The following is a 22053-nucleotide window of genomic DNA, read 5'->3' on the forward strand; positions in this document are numbered from 1 at the left end:
TTTTAAAATAATATTTTTTTCAGCAACCACTATTAGTTGATTTGACATGAATCTACCCTTCTTCATTTAAACCACACTTACCCTTTATGTGTGTTTTAGCTCCAAAATAAATTATCTTTATACGTTATGAAGTATAACAAGTTATGGAATATTTTCTTTAAGAACATACGTCTACTATAACCTCCACCTGTTTTGCAATTGAATGTGGGTGCATAGTAAGCGCACCTCGGTGGCACCAATGACAACGTCGGTACAAAGAAATCAATAAAAGCTTCCTGAATACTTAATGATCACTCATAATACTGTTTATTTCCAAACTATTGTATATTTTGAAGAACAAAAATATTATACTACAGCATAGATATCCAAATCAAAATGAATAATTAAGGGATATTGTAATACCCACATATATTACACAACATACGTTCAATAACTTGTTTCTATTACACAGAAAAGGTGGATATTATTCCAGTATATATAATGCTACTTTTGTACCAATAGTATCAAAGAAAACCTCAAATCTAAGGTCATTATATTTATCGGGAATAATAGGTTGCATACTTATACAGTAAAAACGGCTTCAACGGACTCCTTATTAAACGCAAATTTATTTCAAACAGACAATATTCACTATCCGATGAATTTGGCAGTGAAAAGATTCCTCATATAAAACGTAAACTGTGGGCACGGGCATCAATCCCACCGGAATGTGCCCTCTCAATATTTGTAAAATAGTTTTTGTCCACCAAATATTTCAAATATCTTAGCTCAACTATGTCCCAAAAGAGGCTCAACTATGTAGCAGTTTGCTACGTTCACAAGACAATGTTGTACAAAGGGATATGAAAAAGTAGCACAAAAATTTGTTTTCAGTCGTGAAAAGATTTAGGCAGTTTATGGCCCTATTAAGATGAAGATGGGATAAATCGTAAAGTAACAAATTGTTTTGTTTAGTTAGCGTGCAGCAAAGCAAGCTTACTTTAGCTTTAAAAAATCATAACTTTCAATTATTTTTTAACTATACATGTTGAGTTTCATTTACATTAGTTGTAGGCTTGTAGGTCTAAAACTTGTTTTCAAAACTTTAATGTTTCTGAGTATTCACTTCACACTATCTGTTATCATTATATTGTTTTTAACATACATTTGATATCAGGGCCATCGCATAGGTTGTAAGCGCCCGGGGCGAGGATTCTCAGGCGCTTCCCCCCTCCAGTGTATCATGAGAAACAGAGTTTATTCTGTGCTCCTAGATTTACATATGGAATGTAAGATCATAATGTAAAATAAAAGAAGTTGGTATTATGTCAATTTTTTAAAGTAAATGGATTTTTTTAGTTAAAACAAAAAAATTAATGAAAACATTGTTTCGAATTATTGAAATCGAGTGCTATTCTTGCTTATTTTGAACCTGATACACATCAACATAGTAATACCATAAAATATACAAATAACGATATACATATTAAATTCCACGATTTAAAGAAAAAAACTCTTTTCACGAAGGGCTCGAGAGAGTTCCAGTTGAATAATCCTAGGCCTAGGCGATGTTTTACATAACCATAGATATTCAAGTTCAACTCTATCGGGAGTCCCTCAAGGATCTAAGCTAAGTCCCCTTTTGTTTCTTCTTGTTATTAATGATATTTTTCTGTGCATTAAAACTTCTCAAGTTCTACATTTTCCGACAATCTCAAATTATACTCCAAAGTAAGTTCATTTGATGACTGCGTGAAACTTCAATAGAATCTACAAAAAGTTCAAATATGGCGTGATAATAATAAATTATTCCTCAATGTGTCTAAATGTAAATCTGTATCTTTCACGAGGAAAGAAAACCCAATTAACTTTACCTATATAATAAGTAGCACTTCCTTGTCTACCCCAAATACTATCAAAGATCTAGGAGTAATATTTGATAGCAAATTAACCTTTGCTAAACACATTGACGCAATAACGAGTAGTGCATATAGCAAACTAGATTTAATTTATGGGATAGGACAGGATTTCTACAATGAATCAACATTTATAAGGTTATATTTTTCATATGTGAGATCAAAATTAGAATACTTTTGTACTGTTTGGACACCAAATATCACTAAATACATACAATAGAAAATATACAGTTTAAATTTTTAAAAATACTTGCATACAAGAAAACCGGTTTCTACCCATAGTATGTACCTTACGAAGACTTAGTAACGAATTTTAGTTTTCAATCCTTAGAATAAAGGATATGGAAGTTTGATCTCTTGTTCTTACATAAATTATTAAACGGTAAAATTGACTATCCAGAATTAGTTTTAGAAGTATTATCATGTGTCCCAATAAGTAAGACTAGAACAGCAACACTGGCATTCTATTGTTGAAAAGCAGGAATTAACTAACATATTAAATAACGAAATGTTTAGATTTCTTGTAGTAGATGTACTTAGTATGTCCGAAAACAAGTTCAAAACAATTGTCAGGCAATAACTTCTGCGTAATTAAACGATGTATATTTGTGTATGTATAATGGTGCATGTTAGATAATTATGTACACGACACTATAACTGGGCATTAAGCCTGTTGTGTTGTTCTTATGAAAAATAAATTAATAAGTAAATTTTACTTAGCCGTGGATTGATCATCATTAAAATATCGGAAGTAACATTATTTTTTTGAAAAATTTCGTTTATCAACATTGTCTGAATTCCTTGAATTTTGTTGATTTGTCGTCCCAGCACCCCCCTGGTCGCGGCGCCCGGGGCAATCGCCCCGGTCGGTCCTCTCACGCGACAGCCTGCTCGGTATAATTTAAGTTTAACTAAAATAGGAAAACAAAGTTGAATTTTACTGTTTGAATGAACAAATAAACTGCAAAGAGAGTGTGTGTTTTAGTACCATATTTAAAAAAAAAACTATCAAAAATAAAAAAATAATAAAATTTGTATTTGTTTGTTATATCAAAAGTACTTTAAAATGCACTGTACGCAGACTATTTGCTAAAAACAATGTGGTCAAATTACGGAAACAACGCCACGCATGCAGCTGATCAGGGGTTAGAGTAGCCTCAAAGTCAGGGTCATTTAGGAGCTGGCGTATCTGTGGACCAATGAATATTCCCTGTTTGATCTTCTCTGTACTTAATCGTGGAAACTTCATGCACAAATATCCGAATGCTGCTTCATTCGTGTTCAATGCCTTTACAAACGTTGTCATTAGTCCCAACTTAATATGCAGTGGTGGGAGAACAATATTCTGAGGATTCACTAGAGGTTCATTGACAATATTTTTTGAGCCAGGAATCATAGCTGTTCTTAAAGGCCACTTCTTTTGTGTATAGTGTTTATCTCTTGCGTGAATGTCCCACTCACATATATAACAATATTTAGTATAACCTCCTTGCAAACCCAACAAAATCGAAATTACTTTGAAATCTCCATATACTAGCCATTCATGATGATTGTAACTAATGACGCGTAGAACAGATTTCAACGTAGTGTACGTATCTTTCGCTAAAGCAGCATATGCGACAGGGATGGACGGTCCTTCGTTATTATTATGTAACAGTACACCCTTCAGGCTTGTTTCGCAACCATCTATGAATAGTGTCCACTCGTCCGGTTTGTATGAAATATGTAGGTCATGAAACAAACCTTCAACATCACTGCAAAATGTAATGTCACCTTCAGTACTGAAATGGTTCTCAAGTTCTTTCTGACGATCCCGAAAAACTGACACTCGCACTGTTTCAGCTAGAAGGTTCCACTGCTGCAGTCGTGAGGATAACACTTCAGCTTTACACTTCGGGAGGTCTAAATCCCTAACCAGATCACTGAGTTCACGTTGTGTGATTTTGTGTGTTTCGCTGGATGAAGATGGCGTAAATGAAGGATCAACAACACTGGTGGATGGATGCACTTCTTCGGCTGGATGTGTAGAATCAGCATTCTCGCTATCACTGCTTGATGTTGTTGCGTTTGGGGGAACAGGAAATGGCAGTCCTTGTCCATGAGGCACACTGCGAATTACAGATGGGATGTCAGGGTATTCGATATTTCTCTTCCTTTTGGTATTGATTCCTTTCTTCAAGGGCGGAGTCATACAAAAATAGCAATCAGACACATGATTTGTGGGTTCACGCCAAATAGCAGGCACGCCAAACTTCATGGAGACGTTTTTCCCATGCATCCAAGCATTTAGTACGGTAGAACACGACGTACAACACACGTGTGGAGCCCAAGATTTGACTTGGTCTCCCACTCGACAACCGAAATACAATGAATAGGCTTTCCTTACTGCATCAGTAAGTGATCGCCTTCTGTTACCACAAATAGCGTCTGCACAAATATAACAAAAGTTATCAGGACTATTCTTGCAGGTGCGGGGCATTTTCATGAAAACAGACACTCGCTCAAATAACACAAACACTCACAGTTTAATTCAAATACTTTACTGTATATACATTCGCCACCAACCACCTCTCAACCAAGACACATTACAGTACAGCAAAAGAGAGCTCGGACACACACACGCACGCCGCCAACAAGTTTCAGCCTGTCGAATGATCAGGTGTGGATTGTGGGCACATGAGTCAGCTTTACGCATTGTTGCCAGATCCAACAAGTACAACTTGCTTAACGACGGCAGCAAAACCGTTGTTACACTTCTTTGTATATTGCTATTATAACAACAACGCAATTCATTTGTTCCCTAAGTACGTGCGATATTTACCCCTTCGAAATTTCTTGACAATACGGTCATCCCATGGAAAAAACATTTTTTTGTGTGGATGCGAATAGAATATAAATTGTTGGTGTCAACGTATATTTTATTATTATATTTATCCGAGAATTGCCAGTGCAGTTATTTATTGCAGGATTGCCAGCTGTAGGCAGAAAAAGTCGGAATTTTGCAGAAAGGGAATTTTTCGTGCAATATTTCACTACATAAAATCCCCCTCTCCAGTACAGACTGCCGAATGATAGTTACATTGTCTGAATGTATTGCTCTATAGTTCTGTTCGACATACGGAAGTCAATATTACATTTTTAATGTATATGTTGTAAAAGTATGTAAAATTTCGGCATTTCGGTAGAAACGATAATATTTTTTCACAGTTCGGCTTTCTTCGATCATGACGACATTTGCAGAAAACATTCGCAATATTGACAGGTTGCTTTTCACATATAAATTATAATTTTACTATTGCAGGGTTGCCAGTAAAAAAATTTAAAAATCGGATTTTCCTCTTAAAAAAGGGGGATATTTTCGAATATATGGGTATATAATTTCCCAACGGTACCGGTTACCGGAACGATTGTTAAATTTTCAGAAAGTACGGTCATCGACGAATAGAAAGAGATATAACACATTTCGCAATGATAAATACGGACCTAATTATACGTTCCTGAGTAAAACCTAACAAAATAAATGTGAAAAACATGAATTTTTAAGGTAAATTACTGGTTTGCAATTGTTGGTTTGTCTGAGTTTATTATTACAAATATCAACAATTTGATTAAGAGAACAAAACCTGATTTGGCAAAGTTGTCGTAGAAAACTACTTTATTTGGTTGGCAATAATAATTTAATTTTACTTATCTCCGTGAGTGGTCGGCAAACTCCGGGGCAGGAGTTCCAGAGCCCCTCAAAAGTATTCCTGGAATGAATACTGTTCAGTACATATTTGTGATTGAGAATATCGTGTAGTAGTACGGACAGATGTATATCTCACCTGCGGATCAAGGATCTAGGGGCACCTAAAATTATTATCTCTATATTTTGGCAATGGGTACATTGGCCCACCCTTATAGGACCACACCTTAATTTCAAATTTTCAAATTTAGTAAAATTCTTAAGGTGGGATAGAACTGGGGTATATATGTTCTTAATTTTCAGGGTCCATTTTGTTCCCATTTATGAGTAAAGAATTTCAAAATTTCAAATTTCACAGGTATTTTTGCTATCGTTTCTCTTTGATGAGTTTTCATCACGTTCTATGGTTACATAAATAATTACAATGGCACATTTCCTTTTATTAGACATGGGTTCATTGGCGCACCCTTTTCAAAATTCGAAGGGATATGTAGGATGACACCTTAAGTTGGAGAGGGATACCTGGGCCTTCTCTTAAATTTAAGTTTGTCAAACGCGTGAAACTTGTAAATGTTCTCTAGAACTTGAATCTATAACTCTATAAATTGATGTTGTCCTGCTTATCCCCTTCTTTGGATAAAAAAAAAATTGTCAAATAGTATTGCCACGTATTTGCCACGTGGTCGCTCAATGACGTAACTTATCTGTTTTGATGGACAGTTAACACATCACATAATTTTATAATTGATCACAGAAGTCCATTCTCTTTCATTGGACATAGGTACATTGATTCTTTCTTCTTAAAATTTGAGAGAAGTACATAGAACCAACCCTTAAATTTGGGACTTGTGAAAAAGAAAATTTGGTGAACATTCTTTAACATTCAAGTATATAACACTAAATCTGGTGCTCCTTATCCCCTTCTACGAATAAAAGAAAATTCCAAATTATTCACGTAGTTAATTATTGACCTAATTTCTTCTCTTAGATAAGACTTTACTTCAACATGGTAATGTAGTTGAATACATAGTCAAACAGCTTTGCATAAAACATAGTGTTGTTACACTTATACTAATTTCTGGGAGAAATACATTAACCCACACCTTAAATTTGGAAATTGTGAAGAAAGAGAATATTTGATGAATGTTCTCTAGGATTCGAATGTATATAACTGTATATAGAGCTCATAATGCTTTTCCTCTTTATGGAAAAAAATGTTTAAAAGGGTCGAAATTTTGAGATTTATTACCTGTTATATCGTGTGCTGAGTTTTTACCTCATTATATCCTTGTAAAATCTCTTCCATAGATGATGCGCTACAACTTCATCAAATTCTTAATTAACTTACTAATTTTTGTGCAACTTGGAGTGTAAAACTGAACCCTCAGAAATGTTTCTCTCGTAGCATTTCTTTGAAGAAAAATAAAATTAATCACAGATGTTGTATTAATAACAGTCCTATTGAAAGAGTTGTGACACATAAAGACCTCGGAGTAGTATTCGATGAGAAACGTTCGCTGATGACATTACTGTTACTGTGGGGAATGCTATGAGAATACTGGGTATTCTTTAAATATTTACTGAAATTCGCGATCTCAAATCACTCAGTATGTTCTTCAAACCTTTTGTATCTCCTAAAACTGAATATTGCTCACTGAAATGGGAGATGACCCGTGCTTCAATCTTATCCCGTTATGAATCTGTTCTTAACTTCTTTTTCTTGCTATTGTTAAACAAACAGTTCCTTCAGTGCCTACTCTCAATAAAAAACAACTCGTAACCATATTTGGTGTACAGACTCCATTTACTTGACGCATGATGGCAGACTTACTCCCTGTCCATAAAATTATCAATGAAAAATAGACTCCAAAATATCGGTTTCTCTATTCAATTCTCGTGTACATTCTCGCCTTATTCGCAGTCATATATTACTAACATATATAACATCCAAGCTATCAATTATTCATATATATATATATACGTGTGTGTGTGTGTGCCTTTTTTATTATTTTTATTTTTGGTACTTCTTATATATATACCTATTTACTTTGTTACCTTGCTTCAGTATAAAATGGATATAGACCTGTATTTGAAACATATATGAGTACGAAAGTCGAGTCTCTTTAACAGGAGATGAGTACATTGGTGCTTTCCTTTTTATAAAATTTGGGTGCAGCTGATTGGTCCACCCTAGGACTTGAATGTATACCTCCGTAAATTTGGTTGCTCGTGCTTATTTCCTTTTATGGGTACAAAAATGTCAAATACATTGTCAAAGAAACACTTTATGTTTGGCGAGAGAAATTAATTGAATGGGCGAGAATTTTGAATGTTGTTTATAATGTTCATCAATTTAGATTATAACATATAACAATATGGCTGAATACAAAGTCCCATTGCTGTTCATTAAACATGAGTATCTTAGACATTCTTCTTAAATTTCGAGAGGAGTACATTTTGCCAACACTTAAATTTTGGAATTAAGGTGTCATTCCACATATCCCTTCGAAATTTTGAAAGGGATGCGACAATGAACCCATGTCTAATAAAAGGAAATGTACCATTGTAATTATTCATGTAACCATAGAACGTGATGAAAACTAATCAAAGAGAAACGATAGCAAAAGTACCTGTGAAATTTGAAATTTTGAAATTCTTTACTCATAAATCGGAACAAAATGGACCCTGAAAATTAAGAACGTATATACCCCAGTTCTATCCCACCTTAATAATTTTACTAAATTTGAAAATTTGAAACTAAGGTGTGGTCCCATAAGGGTGGGCCAACGTACCCATTGCCAAAATATAGAGATAATAATTTTAGGTGTCCCTAGATCCTTGATCCTCACCTCAAAATTTTTGCTGACTAGGTGAGATATACATTTGTCCGTACTACTACATGATATTGTCAATCACAAATATGTACTGAACAGTATTCATTCCAGGAATACTTTTGAGGGGCTCTGGAACTCCTGCCCCGGAGTTTGCCGACCACTCTTGGAGATAAGTAAAATTAAATTATTATTGTCAATCAAACAAAATAGTTTTCTACGGCAACTTTGTCAAATCAGGTTTTATTCTCTTAATCAAATTGTTGATATTTGTAATAATAAACTCAGACAAACCAACAATTGCAAACCAGTAATTTACCTTAAAAAATCATGTTTTTCACATTTATTTTGTTAGGTTTTACTCAGGAACGTATAATTACGTCCGTATATATCATTGCGGAATGTATTATACCTCTTTCTATTCGTCGAGGACCGTACTTTCTACAAATTTAACAATCGTTCCGGTAATCGGTACCGTTGGGAAATTATATACCCATATATTCGAAAATATCCCTCCCTTTTTAGAGGAAAATCCGATTTTTAATTTTTTTACTGGCAACCCTGCAATAATAAAATTATAATTTTTATTTGGAAAGTAACCTGTCAATATTGCGAATGTTTTCTGCAAATGCCGTCATGATCGAAGCGAGCCGAACTGTGAAAAATATATTATCTCTTCTACCGAAATGCCGAAATTTTACATACTTTTACAATATGTACATTAAAAATGTAATATTGACTTCCGTATGCCGAACAGAACTATAGGAAAATACATTCAGACAATGTAACTATCATTTCGGCAGTCTGTACTGTGGTGGGGGATTTTATGTACTGAAATATTCCACGAAAAATTCCCTTTCTGCAAAATTCCGACTTTTTTCTTCCTACAGCTGGCAATCCTGCAATAAATAACTGCACTGGCAATCCTCGGAAAAATTATAGAAAAAACAGAACTTGCTTTTGTAGTATAATCTCTTTGAGTAATGAATGGGGAATTTAGGTCTGAATATAATACGAATAATATACGGGAGTGAAACACGATAACCGCCAATTTCATGTTCATCAAGAAACTTTTACGAATATTTTTCGTTTTTTTTTTTTTTTGTTTTGTTTTGTTTAAACCCTTTTTTTAAAAAAAAAACAGCTCGTTTAAACCAGCCAACTCGGCATAAAGCCGAACAGATTAAAGATTTGGGTATAGTGTTTAACAGAAATATGATAGTTATCCATCATATAAATGATACAATCCAAGGGACTAGAAGAATAATAGGGTTTATTTTCAAACAATGGCCTGAGTTTTAAATTGCCAGTTCATATGTATATTTGTACAAGATGCTTGGAAGGTCAAGATGAGAGTTTGGTGTAGTTATTTGGATAAGTATAGGTATAACACTGGCAAATAAAATTAAGTCAGTACAAAAATGTTTTATTGGGCTACTATGCCATAAAATGAATACAGATTACTACTCACGTAGTTATGAATACTGGAATCAATTTTTTGAATTATTAACGTTAAGTGACAGGAAAAAACTTATTGAAAGATATTATATTTAAAATAAATTACACAATAGGTTAATAGTGAATATTGCTTGCGTAATATTAGTATAAGGGTGTCAATGTATAATACGAGAAGTGGATTAACATTAGTTCCTTTGAATCCAAAATTTGTAATTTTAAGAATGGCCAATTCTTTTAATTTAGTTTAATTTATTTTTATCAGTACAGAAGCATAAATTGTAGACAATTGACAAATATTATTCATAGTATTTTTGATCATGTATTTATTTTGAGACTAAAATTATTTGGTATTAGTTTGACAAGGAATTATTAATCCGATACTATTTTCTGTCATTATCTTCTATTGTTTCAGTAGGTAGATGACATTGTATGCAATATGTGTTTATTTTGGTCTGATGAGGTGCTGCATTTTTCCGTTAGGCTGTTCATGGCACAGGAATAATAATAATAATAATAATAATAATAATAATAATAATAATAATAATAATAATAATTATTATTATTATTATTATTATTATTATTATTATTATTATTATTATTATTTCTTAATACATACAAGACGAACGTCTATGTCAATATGTCCAGGTCAATCACAGTCAATTAATACCTTCGCAACTCCATCAATATGTTAAGCAAACCTAACTATTGCTTTTTCACAAATCAGTCTTTACTTTAGTTGCATTATGCAAGATAGTAACTTGTGATATACATGCAGGACACATTCTAATAGTGTACGATTTCTACATAAGCAGTAGCCACAACTTCGAATTAGTACTACAAGCCTTACTATTCAGTGATTTAATCAATAATTGTGTTTAAAATACAACGTTATTGAATAAATACAAGTGAATATCTATAGTGCTACGAATAAATATAATAAATATAAATTATGAACCACGAAGTGAGTAAATAGGTAATTATGATGAACTAATGAAAGAAAAATAAATAAAATAATAATAATACACGTCGAATAAATAGAATTATACTACTTAATCTGGCAATATGCTTTATTCGTTTACTCTATCATCTGCTTATGCCTAGAATAATCTGCTTAAGCAGCTGATAGCTTTATTTTCGTTCTTCTATTAGCATCGTTCAGTTACGTCACTTCTACATGTTAATTATCAAGGAAATCCATCAATGTATGAAATTAAAGTTATGTATTTGTGCACTTATACGTATCTATAATGTATTTGATGTGATAATACAGCATATTAACTTTATTTCTCTTACAGATGATTTAAAGATATTTACTAAAATTCGCTATGATTATTTTTTAACGTTATGTATGTTATTGCTAAGCCTGTTATCACGCCCTGTATTCCTTGCTCTCCCTGTTCCTCACGTACTTGTTGTGTTTCCATAAAGAAGGTTTTTCAGAACCTTAGGACATCGGACTGTAGTTAAAGGCAACTCTATTGTGCGGGTTAATACTGAAGTTCTCCAGACCAATTCGGAGTAAAGGGCTTTGAAGATGAACTATACGAGCAGGGGCGCTCGAAGAAAATTTTCTAGAGGGGGGCCCATCTCCTTGGTTGCTATATTACGTCTGGTATTTAGTATACGTGGTTTGCTACATTACGTTTACATTTTCGTGAGCCAGAGGGGGGCCCGGGCCCCACACCGCACTCCCCTTCGGGCGCGCATGTATACGAGGACTCACGGAGCGTGACCTGCCTATGGGGTTACGAGGTGTGTCGTAACCTTTAGTCTTTCTTATTATACTTTAGGTTTCTCTGAATAATATTTAACACGTTAAATGTGTTAAAATATATTTATTACAAAGCTTAACTACCAGTTGCTGACTACCCGCTCACTACACACACAGACTACTCTACATCTTATGATAGGCAATGTTGCCAGTCCTACATTACATCTTCCCCTTTTGAAACTTAAACAAAATCATTCAACCAAACTGGTTTCCTTGTTAGTCTTTTAGATCTACGAACTCCTGTGTCAGTTTCATTTACATTATCTTGCATTGTTACTGTGTCACTACCTGGAACATTATTACCTGTAATCCTTTTATCAGTCACTACTTCACTATTAACATTACTTTGTGAATCATCGTGTGTAACATTTTCTGTTTTACAATTATCATCATCCTGTACCGTTATAAATTCAGGTTTATTGTATGATTTTCTTAGATGAATTCTGTTTCTTCTGAGAACTCTGTTATTAATATCTTTAACAATGAAAGATCTGGGATTTGCATGTACGCTTACGATTTGACCTGGAGTCCAAGTTTGACCTGTTTGTATCAGACAATTTTCCCCAGGCTTTAACTCTACCAATTGTTTTGATTGTCTATCATAATACTTTTTGTCTTTGTTTTGTTTTTCTCGTAACAATACACCTACATTCTCTTGTACTTTCGGTTTTAATAATATCTTGTGTATAGGCAACCTTGTTTTAAGTGTGCGGCTCATTAGAATTTGGGCCGGTGAAAGCTCACTGCCTAATATAGGAGAATTCCTATACTCAAGTAAAGCTAAATAATACTCTTTTCCTTCCTCGTTACACTTTTTAAGAATTCTTTTTGCTATGCCTACCGCTTTTTCCGCAAGACCATTTGATTTTGGATATCTAGGACTACTGTTAACAATCTGAAAACCCCACTCTTTAGCAAATTGTTTACATTCTTTTGACCCAAACGGAACATTATCACAAACAATAATAGCTGGAATTCCATGCGTCATAAAAATTGTTTTGAGTTTTTCTATCACTTCACCTGAGGATTTTGAATTTAACGGTAGCAGTTCCAACCATTTAGAATAGTAATCCATTAACACAAGAAATGATTTACCACCATATTCTAAAATATCTAGACCTACCTTCTCAAAAGGTAAACTTGGGATTTCATGCTATTTCAGTGGTTCTTTACAATTTGATACTCTGTATTTTTCACAAATTCGGCATTTCAGAACCATGGTTTCAATATCAGTTGATAATCCAGGCCAATATACTACTTGCCTGGCCCTAGCTTTTGTCTTTTGTACACCAAAATGTCCCTGATGTAACTGATTGAGAATCTCTTTTCTCAACGTTGTAGGAACAATTATCTTATGATTTAAGAATACAATACCATCCTCTACTACAATTTCATGCCGTAATTTGTGGTAAAACCTGACTGACTCATCGAGCTGTTTTCTATCTTCAGGCCAACCTTCGTAATACATTTTCATAATTTTACACAGAACAGGGTCCTTTTTTGTTGCTTCAATTATTAGTTTTTTCTTTGACTCAGTAGCTTGTACATTAGCAGCTAAACTATGTATTACCTCTGTAATAAAATTATCTGACTCCTCCGTTTCATGCAAAAAATCACGAGACAATAAATCAGCAATGTACATTAGTTTACCCGGTACATATTTCAATGAAATATCATACCTTAACAATCTAAGACACATTCCTTGTAACCTACTTGATGATATATCTGATACATTTTTCTTTACAATAGCCAATAATGGTTTATGATCTGTTTCAATAGTAATTGGTTTGCCATACACGTAGTAATGAAACTTTTTAACCGCGTGCACTATACTCAACAATTCTTTTTCAATTTGAGCATATGATTTCTCTACTTGAGTAAGGCTACGTGAACTAAACGCTATCGGGTGGCCATCTTGCATTAGGCAACAGCCTAGCCCTTGGCTTGATGAATCACATTGTATCACTATTTCTTTCTTTGGGTCAAAGGTACGCAAAACCGGAGCAGTTGATACAATCATTTTTAGTTCATTAAATACTTTGGTATGGATAGGTAGCCACTGCCACTCTACATTCTTTTTTAACAGTTCCCTTAATGGAGCTGTGATAGTTGAATATTGAGGAATAAACCTACTTAAATACGTAATCATGCCTAACACCCTTTGTAGCTCTTTCTTATTGGATGGAATACTCAATTCTGTGATAGCTTTAACGAAATCGTTGTTAGGTCTCATACCTTGCTTATTAAAAATATACCCTAAGTATCTCACCTCACTCACTTTATACTGAAGTTTTTTGGGATTAAATTTGACATTAAGCTGCCTAGCTCTATCTAGTACTTGCTTCATTATTTTATCATGTTCCTCCTCTGAGTTTGCTGCAATTAACAAATCATCAGAATATATGACAACACCTGGAATGTCACCAAAATAATTCATGTTGAGCTTCTGAAATATTTCCGGGGCAACTGACAAGCCAAATGGTAATCTTAAAAATCTCCAGCATCCAAAAGGAGTACTGAACGTACATAATTTGCTTGAGCTTTCATCTAATTCTACATGATAGAACCCATTTTTCCAATCCAGAACACTAAATACATTTTTATTACTTAACCTTGCACTAACTTCCTCTACTGTGGGAAGCAAAGAATAATTTCTAAGCACAGTCTTAGTGAGCCATCTTGTTTCTCAACAATAACTAAATTACTAACCCAGCCACTAGGATTTTCCTCTTTACAAATGATCCTTTCTTTTTCCAACCTACTTAACGCATCTTTTAATTTTGGCTGGATTGTCAACGGTACCCTTCTGGGAGGTCTAGTTATAGGTTGTACCTTTTCGTCAACCGTAATATGCAATTTACCAGGATATTTACCAACACCTTGAAATACATCATTGTTGTGCCTTAAAAATTCATCTTTGTTTACAACATTTACGGGGTTTATTGACACACGTTCTATTAACCCTAATTTCACACAACCATCTAGACCTAATAACGGTTTGCATGCATTATTGTTATCCTTAATTAAAAGAAAATCTATGTTCGCTTTTACATTTTTGTGAGTACAACACAGATTTACAATACCCAACGGTTTTATTTTTGTACCACCATAAACTTCCAACACCACATTTGTAGGCCTATATCGTGCTTGTGAGTCAATTTGCTTGTAAACCTGTAACGGAAGAATATTAGCTTCCGCTCCCGTATCAAGCTTGAGCTTAACGTTTTGATCTTGAATTTTTACCATTTCAGTCCATTCACGCACTTCCCCCACTTGTGTAACTGAACAAACCTGGGCAGACGATATCACTAACAAATCACAGTCTTCATCTTCCGACTGAATTTGGTTATGTTGCACTCGCTTCATCGCCTTCATTTTGCACCCCACTGCAAAATGGTTGTAGCCTTTACACTTCCTACACTGCTTACCGAACGCCGGACAACTTGCTTTACTGTGCGACGTGTTACACTTTTTACATAAATACACTAACTGTGAAGTATTGTCACTTCTACGTGCCTTATTTTTATATTTTTCTGTACCCACCTGCTTTTGCTTTTCTACTTCCCTCGCACTTTTTGTCGCCGCTGTAGTTTTCTTTACGGCTCCAATCGAGGCATCATTTTTATGATGTATTAATTCAGTTTGTTGTTTACACAATTCCGCTGCTTTCCCTATTTCTATGGCTTTATCCAATGTCAGTTCTCCAGCCCGAAGCATGCGCCCTTGTACTTCTTTATCTCGAACACCTAATACAATACGATCTCGTATTACGCTATTTGTCTGCTCACCAAAGTCACATGTTTTCACTAGTTTCTTTAGGTCAGTCACAAAGGAATCAAATGTTTCACCTTCTTCTTGTATGCGGGAATTAAACACATAACGTTCCACCACCACATTTTTGTGCGGAATAACATATTCCTCAAATGCTTTGAGTACTTGATCGTAATTATTACGTTGTTCGTCAGTCAAATTAAACGTATTAAAAAGTTCAACTGCTTCCTCACCTATTACATTGAGTAATATAGCAACCTTTACGTCATCTGCCTTAGCACTATGTCCTGCAGCCTTCATGTAGATAGTGAAACTTTGCTTAAAACGTCGCCACGAAGCTTGGATATTTCCCTCCAATTTTAATTTTTCTGGTATGCGTGCAGATTCCATTTTCGCAATGTTCTGAAAATCACTTACTCGCCACAGAACAGCTATATTATTAATAGGAACTTAATGCCCACCTGTATACTGGCGTATTTTCACGACTGCGCCATGTGTCGTAACCTTTAGTCTTTCTTATTATACTTTAGGTTTCTCTGAATAATATTTAACACGTTAAATGTGTTAAAATATATTTATTACAAAGCTTAACTACCAGTTGCTGACTACCCGCTCACTACACACACAGACTACTCTACATCTTATGATAGGCAATGTTGCCAGTCCTACATTACACGAGGCATGACAGTATGGCGACACTTTCAGCACCACGTTCAAAATACAATACAACTAAAATATTTAAATTCACACACATATACACACAAAACCACAATAATGCATCAACTCAAACTTACGAAGTAATTGCACAATATAACAAAAGTCCTTTTTGTTAATCTATTGCCAAACGCTTTGTAGTTTTCGTGAGCGGAATCCTAGATTCGATTTTCAATTGAAGAGTGTTGAATATACCGCGGATTTCACTTTAAACTGTAGATGCTGCATTGATGTTTCCATTGGCGTCGGTGTTTTGAAGCGATGCTAAACTTCAACTTACAAACATTAAACAACATGACGCCACCTTTAGTTCATTAATTATAGGTATCAACACTGATGTACAAACTTTCCCATGCACACTCCGTCACTTAAAATAATATGTACACCACAGGTATAAATCATGTGACTCCTTTATCACTGATGGCGTCACTTATAAGGTGTGCTTCTAGATTTTCTTCTTTTATATTTAAATTTAGTTTATTAAGTATTTGTAATGACAATATTATGATACTTATTTTCATATCACGTGACCACAATGAACGCAGGGGAAAGATTGAAATCCCTTCCTCATATAACATGACAGGAGACGGAATGGAGATATCACGAAGCCCTTAAGAACCATTCTGAGATCAAATCCAGTTTTCAACTTCACAAAGGAATGGTTTCACATTTCGCTTAGTTAAAATTGCTTATGTTAATTCAACAAAACAGTATTTTAGTGCTCTTTGTCTAACATATATTCTGAAGATTTGTCGTAAGACCAGTGTGGCCTTGAACATGTACAAAACTATCTTCCTGAATTTACTGCCACGTGTTGGCAAAAATATATCATTTAGCACACTTTTTTGTCCAATAAAATAATCTGTATAATTTTAAACTTGTTTTTTTGACAAGAGAAAACAAGAACAATGTTTTTTTTATTTCGTACTTACTAGAAATGTAGTTCATCTGAACACTGCTAGCTGTAAATTACTTATAAGAATTTGCTTGTGTTTGGATATTAAAACTTGCAGTTATCCATCATTTTATGTAAGCACTACGAAACTATTGCGTGCAATATGGAAATATTCAGATTGAACAAAAAGTCAGGTCATAAGATGAACACAAGTAATGTAAATTTATAGAATCCAAATTTTAAATACAAAATTTGTTACTAATAAACTTTGATGCTGCAAGCTCAATTCAACAACTGGAATTTTCATATCTGTAATTCAACTCCATTTGAATGAAAAGTTACCGTACGATCAAACAGTGTTTGAGGTACATGTATATCGATAACGGATCATCTCACTGATGAAACAGAAAACACTGATAAATATTCCAAGAAATAACAAATAGAATGCAGTCTGTAAGTGTTCGACTGATAAAGCATTTTCTTTCTCTACAATCCGATTTATTTTTCGATGGAGTCCAAGAGATTTGTTTTCCTCTAAATTCCACTTATGCTGTAGTCCACTTTCTACAAGTCTGCTTATTATAGTGTTCATTCTTTCAAGATAAGGAGAATTTTTGGGAACTGCATATGAACCCATAATGAATCCTATACAATCTTTTGAAACATGGAATAAGGGAATATCAACATTGTGCACATTGAGCATTTTAGCAATAATTTTGGCTGCAAGATCTGACACAATTACTATTCTGTCTTGCTTGTAGTAGAACACTTTCATTAGCTTTGATACGGAGCCTTTTATAAGTTGAGATTTTCTTGCTATTCTCTTCAAGGCAGGGTCAGAAGAATCTGCTAATAAACTCAAGTATACACCTTGAATGTACACGGGAAGCTGAGAATATTGAACATCCTCTCGTGTATCAAGTACTGGATAATATTGCACATGAACCATGTTACTCAGCAAAGACTCTTGATATAACGTGCATATGATTAAGAAAAACGTACAAGAAATTACAAAGATAGCTCTTAAAGATCTGGTAGGTTGCGATGGCACAGATATTTGTAACGCAATCGAAAGCATGTGAAACAGAGTTTCTGTAGTGGAAGGAATATTTCTCTTGTGAGACGTAATACGTTGAATAAAATGGTTAATGAGTACAAGTAAGAGAAATGTTAAGCTTACTGCAATCCATAAAATCATGTTGAAGGGTAAAAAGAATCGAAGCCATTGTGGAACTGGAACAGCAGTTGGCGTTATGAATCTAAGGGTATCAAACACAACTGGTAAAGAGAAATCTATAATGCCACTCCATATGGTCAAAACGGTAACAATAATATTACTTATATCTGCAGATAAACTAAGTGCCATTGGAATATCCATATAAGTATAGTTTACATTTTTGTCTTCAATGGCTACTGGCGTGAAATTCATATTCTCTACCACAGATCGTAAAAGTTTGTCTTTTATAATGATTGAACCATTCTTGCCATACGCTATCCTTTTAAGCCTTCTATAGATATATAAACGAAGAGGATATCCTTGTACATTTATAGTTTTATCACTAAATAATGATTCCGCGTCTGATATACCTTTCTCTAATATACTTAAATTGTTCAACTGGTTTGTACTTCTCAGTTGTGTGCCAGTAAAAGGATTATAAGACACAAATGAAATACACTGATTATTATTATTTAAATCTGATTTCTCGCAGCTTTCTCGCTGAACAATCATTTCAACATTTAATAATTTGAATTCCCAGAAGATGTTAAACAAATTGTTCAGCTTAACTTGATCCACTATTGTCTTTGACAATGACAGAACAATGATTTTTCCCCTTGTATTCCAGTAACATAGCTGCTGAACTTCTCTCAGTAGAAGGCGAAATGACTCATTATTACTCTGATCAATCAAAATAGCAAAACACTCACTTTTCCCAATTGGTTGAGGAGTTTCAAATGTTTGTATTGTTCGTACTTTGTTTATTTTATTTGTGTAATAAACTGTTATAGGTATGTGACTATTCTCAAGAAATTTTTGCAAAATTGTTGTTGAATAATCTATTTCTGTTAGTAGGACTATAAAACTTAATTGTGTTGATGTATGACAATGCGCCATTGAAACAGTTAAGAAGTATTGGGACATATCAACAATATGCGCTGGCACTAATTTCTCTTCATTTCCAAATTTATATTCAGAACAAATGGTATTTTGAATTAGAGTGAAGAACAGCAATATGCAAACCAAGAAAGAAATTACATTTACCATATTTTCATATGGTCTATTAGGTAGTTTTGAGAACCAAATAACAATCCTGAAATAAGAAAAAGAATATTTTATCGTTATTACTAATCAATGTTATAAATGCCATGAAGATATATATTTTTAAAAGGCTTATGATATATTTCTAATTTTGCATAATATGTTTAAACACAATAGCACATTGCGAAACAGGAGTAAAATGCTGTTGCTGTTGATTGCTGATCATATAGTATTGGATTTTTGCCTTTCGTCTGGTATGTAAATTGTCTTGCCAGCATCTAATGTGTAAAGAATACATTAATCTGTTTACGGAATTTTGATCTTTAGCGTGATACAGAGTGGCCCAAAAGTAGGTATTATGATCAGCTCATTGCATTTTGTATCATTCTTATTGTTATCCATCATGTAGACTTAGTTTCTTTAGTATTTGTTTCTTAATGTCTTTCACTTACATCTTAAGCTCGGAAGAGCCGAAGCAAATGAACCCAAAAACTAGAATGTTATACTTGCTCAATGCAAGGGTTTATACCTACTTTTGGGCCATCCTAGAAAGCAAAACTTTAAGTAAATTATGTATCTTTTGTTTTGTTCTCTCGGTCACAGACTCAAAACAAAGAGGAAAACTGATTCGCTGCTTGTTGATAACAGAAAAGGAAGATATTGTGATTTCCTCTATTTTAAACAAAATATTACGTATGTAGGGAGAACTTCAAGCATTAACTAAAACAGAAATGCAAATAAGCAACAAAATTTTACTCGCCCAAGATAAAAGCTAGTAGCCTACATCTCACAATAGAAAAATGCCTTTGGTATGATATTAAATACTCGCCCGCACCGATGAACCACTCGCCCCGGGTTATTTGCATCCCTGAACTAAAATAAATGAATCCTACAGCTTAGCTGATGGTACTTATGATAGTGCTGAATTATAAACCGAGAGTAACCAGTTTATACATTAATGAAGAATATCAAAGTAAGTTTGACAAAAAGCACACTTATAAGGGCAGATACATACCTAATATTATCTACCACAATAACTAGCAGTAAAAAGGCTACCTCAGCAGGTGGAAAGATTTTGTGTCATTTCAAGTAAAAAATCAGTAAGGAATATTTTAGTCTTGCAAGTAAGTCTGAAATTTTCCGGAAACGCTTATTATATTTTGTTAATACTTCATAAATAATGCTTTATAATAACCGCAGCATGACTAAATTCAGTTCAATTAATGAGAACGAGAAAGTTTACTGCAGTGATCCATAACTTTTATTTGCTCTTTAAAAGCCTATGCATTTTAATAGGTTTTCAAATATTTGCTTAAATAATTTATATAATTTTAGATCGTAAAGAATATTATGCTTACTTAATCTAATCTAATTTTTTCCATATATTACAATCAGTAAATTAATAAGACGATTGTTAAAGAGTTCCAGTACTTACTTTGCCCAAGTTAAGAAAAAAACAGTTTTATATTTGGTGCAAAAGAAATTGAGGTAAAATCCAAACTCAAAAGATTGATAAACTAAATTAATAGTTCTGTCATGCTACTGGAACGCTGAGCTACTTACAACATATACCTACTTCAATAAATAGAAATGTATTACAGGAAGTCTCTCAAACATCTACTAGAAGTATTAATTTCTGTACATATTGTACATATTATGTAATGTGTATAGTTGGTTAATACACTCTTTTTAATATCCACCACAATTACTATTACTATTATTATTATTATTATTATTATTATTATTATTATTATTATTATTATTATTATTATTATTATTATTATTATTATTATTATTATTATTGTACCAGGTGACCAAAAAAGTAGGTACCGTTTCGCAAAATGCCTCATGTTTTCTCCCTCGAGCAATCAGAGATGGCATAGTTCGTAGGTATGTCATTCTTGTCTGAAAGCTTATTCAGTGGCACGTATGCTATCATAGAGAAAACGTTGCATTTAATCGTCAGAGTTGAGATATTCAGTGTGAACTATGGCTGTGTCAAATGCAGTGCTTAGGGCTTCTTTATTCTACGAGTCCAAATTAGGCACAAAATGTACTGAAGCAGCAAGAAAAATTGCTTGGAATTGGAGTAGCTACAACTAGCGAACGAAACGCACTTAAATGGTTTGACCTTTTCGACTGGTGATGAGAGCCAGTATTGCAAATCTGTCTTCAGCATTGGGTGGAACGGGTAAGACCATTCGCATATTTTTTTAAAGCGATGTTCAATATATTTATGAAGTTGAAAAACAATGATGTGGAGGGTCAGGGGAGCAGAGTTGTCTTCAACATTGGGAGGCGGGCAGATTTGGGCTTTTCTGGGGGACATCAATTTCATCTAACTTTCCTTTGTGGCAATCAGACACCAATCATCCCATTTCTCCCCTGAAAACACATTTCAAATCGGATTATTGGGGGGACATTCCCCCAGTTCCAAGATTATCCCCTTCATTCCCCATGGATTTGTGCTAGGGATGAGAGCCTTGAAGATAAACCTCGATCTGGGATACCAAAATCACTCAATGTGGACCTCAATGCAGCTATTGAAGAGGATTCAAACCAGACCTATCAGAAACTCGTTCAATGGTTTGGAGTAAATGATGAAATCATTCGTTTTCGTTTACATGAACTTGGACGATCGTGGAAGATGAGCAAGTCGGTCCCGCACGAGCTGACTACCGCGATCGGATTCCAGCGGCTGAAATTTCCTCATCCTTGCTAAATAGGAACCAAAATTGTCCAATTTTGGACCTATTTTACGTGTAATGAAAAGTGG

At 34.1% G+C, this 22053-nt stretch overlaps 1 protein-coding gene across 1 annotated transcript; it reads right to left on the reverse strand.

Moving 5' to 3' along the window:
- Positions 1 to 14268: 14268 nt before the first annotated feature.
- Positions 14269 to 15801, reverse strand: LOC145682212 (uncharacterized). The gene has a single exon (XM_081753795.1). It carries the CDS (start codon positions 15799 to 15801, stop codon positions 14269 to 14271), a length of 1533 nt encoding a protein of 510 aa, XP_081609921.1.
- Between the last annotated feature and the right edge of the window lie 6252 nt (positions 15802 to 22053).

This window comes from Thermobia domestica, chromosome 3 (genome assembly GCF_964235325.1).
Source record: "Thermobia domestica chromosome 3, izTheDome1.hap1.1, whole genome shotgun sequence".
NCBI classification, from domain to species: Eukaryota; Metazoa; Arthropoda; class Insecta; order Zygentoma; family Lepismatidae; genus Thermobia; species Thermobia domestica.